General features: G+C 41.9%; 1 protein-coding gene across 1 annotated transcript in view; it reads right to left on the minus strand.

Annotated features, from left to right (window-relative positions):
- Nucleotides 1-11,975, minus strand: part of arhgef39 (Rho guanine nucleotide exchange factor (GEF) 39) — a gene marked incomplete at its 5' end in the record, with an annotated part of 84,143 nt that overhangs the window by 49,126 nt on the left and 23,042 nt on the right. Inside the window, one exon of the mRNA XM_037696093.1 lies at nt 11,413-11,483. Coding sequence (XP_037552021.1) covers nt 11,413-11,483 — 71 coding nt within the window. The remainder of the gene's footprint in view (nt 1-11,412; nt 11,484-11,975) is intronic.

Consider the following 11,975-nt stretch of genomic DNA (forward strand, 5'->3'; position numbering starts at 1 on the left):
GTCCAAACCACTGTCCCTCCTCTGGACATGTCCAAACCACTGTCCCCCCCTCTGGACATGTCCAAACCACTGTCCCTCCTCTGGACATGTCCAAACCACTGTCCATCCTCTGGACATGTCCAAACCATCTCAGTGTGTCCTCTCTAACTTTATCTCCCAGTTGTTCAACCTGTGCTGTACCTCTGATCATCTCATTCCTGATCTTCTCCATCCTTGTCTCTCCTAAGGAGAACCTCAACATCTTAATTAATGCACTGCAAATAATGAATTTCAAAAAAGTTAAAAAAAAAAAAAACTATTTTATAGTCATTTTTTTCTTATTTTTGGTCTAAAAAGAGAAATATTCTTAACAAGCAATTGTTGCACAAGAAACAACAAAGTCCATGCTCAGTAACCCAGGTATACAATCCAACATTTATCAGTCAGGTCATCTGGACAGTTTCTTTTGTTTTGTGCTGAGATGTTTCATCTTCCATCCAGAAGGCTTCATCAGTCAAGGAAACACACAACAAAACTGATTCTTCCCCAACTGCTTACTCCAAAGTGGAACAAACCAGTTCTGTTGGTGCTAAGATGGTCCAGGTGACCCGAGTGAAAAATTGGTGGATGCTGGGTCATTTACATTATTATCATCTGGGTGTCCCAGGTTTGTCTGACAGTCTCCAGACATCAACTGGTGATCAGCTGACAGCTCTGCCCCTGTCCAAGACATGGAGCCACAAGTCTGATGACATGGTTATAAAATTGCTCTTGGACCTTTGGCCAAAGGTGGCCTGTACCAAGTCCACTTCTGGACCACGTTATGCTTGAACATGTTTGTTATGCACAGCCCATAGCTAGCACAGAAGCCTGAATGGAAGTGAGATCATTCCCTTCAATCACTCCCTCCAGATGACTTCATTGCCCACATGGACATTAAAATCACCCAGGAGAACAAGGACTGCACCCCTTCCAGGATACCGTCCAGAGCTCTTGGTGCATACACTCAAACTGTCAGAGCTTTGCCTCCTGCAGCTTCAAGCTGCACAGAGCAGACCTGCAAACGTGTCACTTTTCAGCGAGAGTCGCCAGTTTCAAACTAAAATATGTCATTTACGTGTAGATCCAAAGAGTTTGGTGTTTTTTGGGGTGGGGGGTCAGAGTCGTGGTGGATGGTATCATATCCCTTTAAGAAACAGCGTTCCTCCTCAGTCACTTGGCAGGTGCTCATCTCTTTGGGTTGATAATAAACAGAATCAAGAATCGATGAATGTTTTTAAAAGAGCTAAGGAAGATGCACCAACAGCTGCAGGTAAGAGGCTGAAGCTGCACAGGTGCCGGTCTGAAAACTTCAACTTTCATTTTGTTAACAAATACCGGTAATATTAGTAACCCTCACTGCTTTTTTAACTAGGTACAATGAAATTTCTCCAGTTTGAAAGTCTTAATGATCAATATTATTGTTTATGTGTACAGGACAATGTTTCATTTCATAGCTGCAGCATATTTTCAACATATAAATTAACTTAACTTTGGATGTTGCTGTACAAAGAGCTGAAACTTGGCTCAGGACAGACGCATCATAAAAGTATTCTGTGTGCAGCCAATAATTACAACATGTTTGTAAAACTACTAGAAAAATAAAACCAGACATTTAATTGACAGCACATCCTTTTCTTGTTTGATTTCATGGTGCAGCAGCTTGTCTGAACTAGTACAGGCAGAGTCTAACGAGCTCACCTAACTGCACAACAATTAAATCAGAAACCACAGCCGGCCTCCATGGGGACGCAGCTCCTTTGGTTTTGGTATTCTGAATCATTTCCATTGTTTTCTCTTGAAAAACAACTAATTACGGTATTCTTCAGCTTCTGACTGAGGCTTTATTAAAACACCCAGCCGAAAATATGTCTGTTCTTATTGTGTGAATAATCAAGCAACTACTCTGATCCATTTTTCTTCTGTACCATTCTCATCCCGCAGTTTTCAGCCGTTTCAACAAATCATCAATCAAAACGTTCAGCTCTTTCAGGACAATCCTGCGGGGACTTTGGTATTGGTGTAACTTTAGCTGTTTGAAATATTTAGCCTTTTCTGCCATTTATTCCTCGTAGAAAATGAATTGAGCTCATTTTACATCCTTCAGATCTGTAGATCTGTTCACAACATTTTACTGTTCCTTTCACATTTGGTTCTGGTTCAGCTGCTTTCAGCTTCCCTGTACAAATTTAAACTTGTTTCAGCTGCTTTCAGCTAATTTTAGCTGTTTTTCAGCTGTTTTGTGCTCCTTGCAGATTATTTCTGCTAAATACAACATTTTTGTGCTTCTTCTAACTTCTTTCTGCTAATTTCAGCTTGTCTGCAAGTTTTAGCTATTTCAAGGTCAAGGTTTCTTTATTGTCATTCACATCTCATGTGGTACATGTGGTGGAACGAAATTATGTACACAGGGTCCCAGTTACATCCAACACAAGTATAAATTGTAAAAGAAAAACAGTAAATAGATCTAAGATATGAACTAAGAACACGCCAAATTAAGAATACGCTAAACACTTAATAGTGCAAAACAATACGCCCAACAGCAGCACGAACCTGAGTCTGTGTGAGCAGATGAGGACGAATGAACACAGCAGCATGAAATAAATCAGCAGCATGAGATCAGCTCCTCCTTGAATCTCCACCTTATCGTGGTGGAGGAGTTTGTGAGCCTGAATGATCTTAGGAGCTCTGCTATCTGGGGCCATTTTAATTGCCCCGGTAGGGTCTCCCAAGGCAGGCTGGTTCTAGTGACAGGCCAGACAAAGAGCAATTCAGAAGACTTGTATGGACAAAAGAAAACAAGGAACTCTGAGTCCCTGACCCGAACATGTGCTACCAGGGCCCCACCCTGGAGCCAGGCCTGGGGGAGGGGCTCATTGGCAAGCACCTGGTGACCGGGTCTCTATCAATGGAGCCCGGTCGGGCTCAGCCCAAATAAGCAACATGGGTTTGCCTTCCTGTGGGTCCACCACCTGCAGGAAGGACCATATGAGTTGGGAGCATGAATCCATGGGCAGTGGCCGAAGGCAGAGACCTTGGTGCTCTGATAGTGACTTACCAAAGCTAGCTCTTGGGAAATGGAACGTAACCTCTCTGGTGGGGGAGGAGCCTGAGCTTGTGCGTGAGGTTGAGAGGTACTGACTAGTTCTAGTTGGGCTCACCTTGACACACAGCATGGGCTCTCTTCCTCTTTCTGCTTCCTGCACCAGCTCTCCAGGTGTTCCTCCTCTTGCCTGTAGCTGGACTCGTCATTGTTTGTGATGCATCCCACCACCACTGTATCATCTGCAAACTTTACAATGTGACAGCCTGGATGTGTAGCTGCACAATCATAAGTGAGCAGAGTGAATAGGAGAGGGCTCAACACACATCCCTGAGGAGAGTCAGTGCTGAGGGCTATGGTGGAGGAGGAGAAGTTGTGGATCCTCACCGACTGTGGTCTGTTTGTTAAGGAGTCCAGGACCCAGTTGCAAATGGAGGGGCTGAGTCCTGGTGTGAATAGTTTGTCCATCAGGGTTTGGAGAATCATGGTGTTGAAGACAGACATGAAGTCCACAAAGAGCATAGATGTCGGCCAGCACCTCGCAGAGATGATTGGCACAGTCTTTCAGCACCTTCCCGAGGATGTTGTCTGGGCCAGTTGCTTTGTGAGGATTATTCCTCCTGAAGGTGATCCTTCCTTCAGCTGACGTCATGTTGAAAAACTCCGGTGGTGAAGTGAGTCCAGTGCTGGGGGGTCTGTTTGGGTCTTCAAAGCGTGCATAGAACTTGTTGAGGGCATCAGGCAGTGATGAGTCCCTGGGGCATTTCAGCTACTATTTCGCTGTTTTTATGCTAATTTGAGTTTTTTCAGCTAATTCCACATTTTTTCCAACTCATTTCAACTTTTTTCAGCCCAATTCAGTGAAAACGTGCCCTCTCCACTTCCTTCTGGAAATTTCAGCTTCTTTCTGCCTTTTAGCTACTCCACAGCTGTTTGTTGCTAATTTCTGCTTCTTTCAGCCTAGATATGTGAATATGGTGTTCTTTCTTCTGCCAACTTAGGCTTGTTCCTCTATTTCAGACAATTGAGCTTGTTTCTGGCTAATTGTAGCCGTTTTTAAGCAAGTTCTTTAACAATAAGCATTCTTACTAAATTTTCACAAGAAATGCAACTTCTCTAGTTTCACTTGCTCTTCATTTGTAATCGTGTTTGACCAAAGTAAATAAACTGCTGCCTTTCATCGTTGATATTCGGACAATGTTGCTTACAGCAGGGTCAAACTCTGTTACCTTTAGAGCATAATGAGGCATGAGGAGGGTGACATGACGAGCACGCCTGTGAAAACTCCTGAAGGTCCCCAACTAAAACAATTAAAGCTCCCCTCAAAACATAACTAGAGAAAGAGCATTTTCTGCAAAAATGCAGTGTGAATGCTAATTGCAGAAGAACATGCTGAAAAACAGCTGAAATTAGCAACAAAAAAGCATGCTGAAATGTAGCCGAAATGGAAGAACAAGCCTAAGTTAGCAGAAGAAAGCAGAATTTGCTGAAATAGGCTTAAAAAAGCATAAATGAGCACAAGAATGAGTTTTAATTAGCTAAAGAAAAAGCTGAAATTATCAAAAAATAACTGAAAGGGCAGAAAGAATCTTAAATTACCAAAACGAAGTGGAGAGAGCACAGCTGTGGCAAATTATTCACTCAACCTTTATTAAGACAGATAAGTCACATCGAGCCTAGAAGACTCCTTTACAAGTGAGATCTGTTTAGACAGACAAAAAGTAGTGAAACTGGACACATGTAGGAATTGGAGGCGAAAAAATTCCTGTCAGATTGTTTTATTCCTGCCTGAGAAGAAAAAACTCTGATATTAAAAAACACCTCGCACAAACAAGCACATAGTGACATATACATTCTGGGGGGGGGGGCGGGGGGGGATGACGAGAGCGGTGAGCATGATCATAGATGCTCTCGAGGTCACTGTAAGAGTTCTGATAAGGATGTAATCAGTCAGTGTCTTCTGGTGAGATCCATAAACATTCTCAAGGTATGTCGAGGAATGGCCAAGAATAACGTCTATGAGAATCCAAGAGTCCTGAAATGATGACACAAAGTTTATTCAGCTGGTTCATCTGGTTATCAGTTGGAAATTCCTCAGGGAGGGGGTGGTGAGCGTCAGATCACATGTTCTCCAGGTGAATTCAGATAAGATGGCCTTCAAGGTCAGCCAAGGGAGCCAACTTAGATAAACACACAGTTGCTTTGGGGACAGGCAGAACTTAATGACATCTACCTTGAGTCTGTGTTGGTCAACTCGGTTCCGAAATGTCCAAATTACATGGACACACTGATGGAACGTGACTGAGTAAAATCCCTGAGATCTGATCCATTCAGCCTAAAGCATTTGAGTCTGGGTACTCGAGGTACGAACCAAGCCATCATAAGGCAAGCAGCGTGATTGGGTCCAAATTTGCTGCCGACGACTTCCTTGATTGTAGAAAAAACCAGCACCAGCCGAATCCAAAAAGCAGGAACCAGTTATCATAAATCCAATTAAATATACGTCCTTAAAATCCACAGATGGCAGCAGAGATAGACACATCATCAAGTCTTCAAGTCAATGAGATATCCAGCTGCGTGCGTGCCAACAGGGCAAATCGTCTCGCCCAAAGCCTGTCTTCTCTTCAAAGAAATGTTGTAAATTGTGTTGAGGGACCAACAGATCAAATAAAGTCTATAATTATGGTTCAGAAGATATGAAGAGAGTCTCAGAAGCAGTTTCACAGACAGACAGAGCAGCAAAGCAAAGCGGACGGAGGGGGGCAGCATCTGATCTCGGCAAGAGCAAGTGGTGAAGTGGCTAAAAGAAGCTGAAATGAGCACCAAAATGTGGAAATTACCTGAAAAAAGCAAAAATTAGTAAAATAAATAAATAAAATAAAATAAAAAACAGCAGAAAAGTGCTAAAAAAAGGCAGAAAGTAGCTGAAAATACCAGAAGGAAGTGGCGAGAGCACATTTTTGCTTAATTTGGCTGAAAAAAGTTTAAATTAATTCAATAAATGTGGATTTAGCTGAAAATGCTGAAATTAGTATAAAAACAGCAAAATAGTAGCTGAAACTTGCAGAAATATTCTGAAAGGACACAAAACTGCTGAAAAACAGCTGAAATTACATGTAAGTAGCTGAAAAACGTTTAAATTTGCAGAAAGTAGCTGAAAGAAGCTGAAGTGGAACAAAATGTGAAAGGAGCAGTAAAAGGTTGTAAACATCTAAAGATGTGAAGGATGGAGAATGAGCTCAATTCATTCTGTATGAGGAAAAAATGGCAGAAAAGGCTAAAATATTTCAAGAAGCCAAAGTTGCACCAATACCAAAAGTCATATCAAGATTGTCCTGAAAGAGCTGAACGTTTTGACTCATGATTTGTTGAAACAGTTAGAAAACTGCTTGACAAAAAAGATGCTGAGAAACGTACGCCAGACAAATGCATGACGATATGAATGCTGCACAAAGATTCAGACACAAGGAGGCAAAGCTCGAGGGAAAACCGACACAAACAAAAAGCCTCTTGTGGTTCTGTGTGCTGCGTTGCCTCATCACATACAACATGATCTCTGCTTTAAGAACTCTCGTGACAGTACAACCTTGCTGACTAGAAGAAATGTAGCTATATATACAACAAAAAGCAGAGAAGTTTAAACAGAATGGCTAACGAGGAAGCAGCGAGACTTGCTACACTTTTAATTTGGGAGCAGTCAGCACAGCAGCAATGAGACTTTAATTCATACACATAAATTATTCTGTGTGTGTGTTTGAGTCTGATTTTCTGTTTGACGTCTGAAATGAGTCATTAGAAGGATTTGTGTTGATGCAGAGCATTTTATTTATTGATATAGACCGCTTTACATCTTCTGATCCGCTCCCAATTAATTATGTCAAAATCCACATGAAAGCACACAGAGACGCTGCGCTTGCTGTCATTTCCTCACAAGTTCAACCATTACAACATGATTACAGCTTAAAATAAGGAAAACAAGGACAAAAAGTATCAAATGCCAACATCGGAAAACCCAAAACGAAAACCTTAAATCAGTAAAACAGTATCTACAAGTTAAATTGATTACAGCTAAACGCAGCACAAAATGCCAATAAACAAATATCCTGAAGTAGATTTAAAGAAAAGGGATCTAAAAATGTTTCTACAACACAACTTTATAAAGCAGTGGAAATTAAAACATATGACCAAGTGACACATGGAAAGGCAAAGCTTTTTGATTTTTGCGTGGCTGAAACAAGACAAAGTATAAACAAGTTATTTTACAGCTCAAAAGATTGGGAGGAAACTAAACAAGAAGACAAACGAGGGAGTGCTGCCTCGGACATCTCAGTCAGATCCTTCTCTGGGTCTCTGAGAACTTTGGAACTGAGTGAACATCAGCAAAATCCTGCCGGGGCAGCTGGACTTCACTTAAACATTGATCAGAGTTACTGTGACCAACATGAGCTGTGGAACCAGGAAGACTAGCTGTAATTAAACTAAACCAAGTATCTGCTAAACTGCGCTGCCAAGGACCTCCTGCTGCTTAGTTCAGTCGTGTATCTTGTAAAAGACCTGAACCTCTCCAAGTGGCTTCAAGAATCTGTTGGACTCCTGGCAACAACCAACGCAGACGTGTTCCTGTCTTTAGTTTTCTACATTCACCTTATAATCCAACTGTTTTTGTTACTTTGTTTTTTTTGCATCTTATTTGTATTAAAAATATATAATAATAAATCCGTATGCCTTTTTATAACTGTCGTCATCACTCTTTGTTAAATCAGGTCTCTTGTAAATGAGTCCTTGAGGCTCAATGGGACTAACCTGAAGAAATAAAGATTTAATGAATGCATGACTAAATGTAAAGAAGACCAAATGTATGTTTTTTTCTAAAACCATGGTACAATCTCATAGTACTGGTATTTACATTAAAGATGAAAAAATGGACATATTCACTGAATTTAAATATCTTGGGGTGACCCTTGATCCAAATAAAAATGTTAAGAAACACATTAAGAATATGACTAAAGTCATTAAATTCAATCTTAACATTGTAAACATATTAGACATCGTCTCTCACTTGATGCAGCCAAGACATTCATGCATGCCATGATTTTATCCCATAGGTCGTACTGGATCACCTGTTGGGGTCAGGCTGGTGATGGTGTTTGAAGACCTCTTCAGTCTTTATATAAACACACTAAAAGCTTTGGTTAAAAAGACAGTGCACCATCACCTCTGTGGGATTTTAGAGAAATACAAGCTTTGAAAAGTTTAGATTATTTTGTAACTTGTGTAACTTCATCAGACCAGGACTCTGCGGTCTACACTCATCTCCAGGTCAGAGGTCACTCTTTCAGGGATGAAGATGTTCACGTCCTGGGTTTGAGAGAGGAGTAAAGGAGGCCATCTTTGTGAAAAGAAACCGTCCATCATTAAACAGGGGCGGAGCCTCCGGGTTCAACTGTCCCCCTCTTACAATGCTGTGATTGCTAGTATCATTAGTATCACTGTAAGACTGTGTGTGTTCCAATCATTGAGTCTGTTCGTGTGTTTGTGTATTGTGATTTATAAGCATGTTATAGTGTTATATTTTCTATTTATATTATTATTGCATTGTACATACATTGTTTCTTTTTTTAACTTGTCAAGGGACTGCAGATGTGAATTATCTTTAGCTATAATCTGGCACAGCACATCAAATGGTGACATGTTTGAGTTGTACATTGTCCCTTTTTTTTAAATAAAGTTCATTCATCATCAAAATTCATACAAACCGTAGTTTATGGTTGTGCACTCACGCATTTCTGTCACGGAGCAAAAAGAGGGAATTAGAAATACTGTCCGTCCATGTGGTGAGCACAAGTTGAAAAAGAAGTGAGGTACCAACTTCCATCAAGCTGTGCAGAAGTTTCATTTCAAAAATGGGATTGCTACATCAAAATCCAAGATGGCCAGGAGTGCAAAATGGCAGCGGATCATTGAGCAGCATCCTGCTAAGCTCCGTCAGCCCCGCCTGAAAAACTGCCTTTCATAATTATATTCTCGCCGCCTCCACGTTGGATTCTTTCTCTGAGATCGGTTTTGTCACGATGGACTCGACAGACCTGTGACATGGCCTCTAAAAAAAAAAACTAAGATGGTGGTGTGCCTGCCCATGTGGCCTGGAGCTACTGTTTTAGAATAGAGATGAAGGTGATTGACAGATGATTTTAATTTTATTAGGAGTGAATTGCAGGCAGTGAGAGCGGAGCTTGAATGTGTCACCGCGGCCTCAGAGCAGAGTTAGACTGAGTAAAGTTAAGTGTTTCAGAGACTGAGAACGGGCTGTCTTTATGCTCAGATGAGGTAGGCTCTGTGTGGGGACCGTGGAGTTGAAGGATGAAGTGGATGGGCTGAGTTCGTGGAAGGGAATGTGAAACGTAACAATATGAGAATTACTGGAGTCTTCAAGCTGCCAGGTCCGTGCACCTCTACAGTGATAGCCAAAATGCTAATGGAGGTGCTGAAGCTGGACAAGTCGCCACTGGCTGACCACGTGCACCCAACGTCGGGCAGGAGAGGCTCGGATGATAAACCGAGAGTCATCGTGGCCAGGCTGCATTATTACCAAGACTGTGTGGAGATATTACAACGAGCACGCAGCAGAGGCCCCATCAGCTTCAAATTTTATTTCATTTTTTTTATTTAACCTTTATTTAACCAGGCAAATCCCACTGTGATCACAGATCTCTTTTGCAAGGGAGGCCTGGGCCTGAAGGCAGACTAACATGTTTTTAGTCTGTGGGAGGAAACCGGAGTATCCAGAGAAAACCCATGCAAGCACAAGAAGAACATGCAAACTCCACACAAAAAGACCCCATGTCCAACCGGGATTTAAACCAGGACCTTCTTGCTGTGAAGCAACAGTGCTAACCACTGAACCATCGTGCCACCCAAAGAATCATCCATATCCATTGCAGCTGAGTACACACCAAGAGTGGCAAAGGCACAAGCGGCTGGTATGGTCTTTTTCCTGCACGGCATCGCATCACACATGGAGGGACGGACAAGGTGTTTGTCGAGTCCGTGAAAGTGATGGACTAGGTCAAGAGGAACATCCTTCCAGCAACAGCAGTGAGGAGCAGAAGAAACCGTAGGATCGGCCTCCCTTAACCAGCATTTTTCTTTAGCTTGTGACTAAATATGGTGGTATGTACATTATATTTGTGATGGAGGGCAATTGTGTTAACGCGCTGTATTGTTACGGTAAGTTCTGCTGTATAGTACGCACACTAATATGGGAGCGTTTTTCTTTATTTACTTGGTTTTAAATGTTTTTTTGTGGGGGTTTTTTTTGGGGGGGGGTACACATTTGATATTCAAAGTAATATTTGTATATTTTGTTGCTTCTTTTTACGTTTTTCTGAATTACTATTACTCATCGTATGTGAGCAGACGGGAGCCCAGGTCAGAATGTGTTCTCTAGGTAAACACAAATGTGTAGATTTTCAGTTGACGGACTTTTTTGTTCTCTCCGTGTTCAGGCAGGACAGAGGGGTGGGATTATACCAGATCAGTCTTTTGGAGGGTTTTGTTTCATCTCTCAGGTATTGGCTTGTGATATTTTGTGTGTAAATTATTTCCTGCAGTTCAACCATGAAAGCTGGGCTGCAGCTGCTCAGGGTGGACGCTCGAGTATGAAGCCTGAACACTCTGCAGACAGTGCACGTCGAGTCCACATGGAAAAAGGTGCGCCCGTGTATACTGGGGCCTTTAGGTTTACCTGCAATCCCTGTTCCATTGCAGTCCAGAAAAACACTCAGTGACGGGCGACACCGCCTGATAAATTACAAGTTGCTTCATTCAAACTTTTAATTCAGGGGCGTGCATTCTTTAATTTATAGGTTTATTTTTCTCTTTGAAATTACCCATTTGATTTTAGACGAACTGGACTGAATGCATGTTTAATTAATGAATATTAATGATTATTAATGATCATTTATAGAAGCAGGCAGATCTGTTTCATGAAGGAACCTAGCGTGCATGTTTTTAGACTGGGGGAGGAAACCAGCGTGCAGGTCCAAACCAGGGACTGAACCAAGCGTCTTCTTACTGTGAGGCAGCGATGCTAACCACTGATCCATCGTGCTGCTCAGATTACAACTGCCCAGACTGAATACAGTTTGAGGTTTTCTTGGTTCATTGTTTCAACAGTTTTGGTGTTAGGTGTAGATGTGAGGCTCCAGCAGTGCTGAGCAGTAAAGAGCTTCATATTCTACAGGAAGGTTCTGAACAAGTCACACAGAATGAGAGGAAAACATGGAAACAATAACAAAGATGCATATTTTATTGAAATACATTGTAAAGTCAGCAAATTGAAAGACACTTACTTGACAGCTGCTCAAAGTCTGGGCTCTGTGGACTCGTGTTTCCAGTCAAGTCTTGTAGAAAATGATTATATCTGAGAAGAAGCAGAAACGTTTTGATCAGTGGTCACTGGGGGACGACAGAGGGACTAAACAGAAAGTAGATATCCATGTTGTCTTTGCACAAAGCTGTCTCCAAAAACATTTGACATCTGACAACAAAACAGCTGTTTTTACCTTTGTTGTTGTGTGTGTCTGTTAGCAAAATGTCTCATGAACCAATGAATGGATTTTAATAACGGGTGCAGAAAGTCATAATTGGATGAATACTTGAGAGAAACGTTGCAGTGAAGTAACTGAGAACTGGTCCATGCTCTGATCTCTGATTGCACATCTGTCTCCAGGACCACTGTCCTGCATGTCCTGTCTCTAGGACCACTGTCCTCCATGTTCTGTCTTCAGGACCACTGTCCTGCATGTTCTGTCTTCAGGACCACTGTCCTCCATGTCCTGTCATGTTCAGTCTCCAGGACCACTGTCCTCTATGTTCTGTCGTGTTCCGTCTCCAGGACCACTGTCCTGCATGT

This window comes from Nematolebias whitei, chromosome 22 (assembly GCF_014905685.2).
Source record: "Nematolebias whitei isolate Nwh7 chromosome 22, NemWhi1, whole genome shotgun sequence".
Taxonomy (NCBI): domain Eukaryota; kingdom Metazoa; phylum Chordata; class Actinopteri; order Cyprinodontiformes; family Rivulidae; genus Nematolebias; species Nematolebias whitei.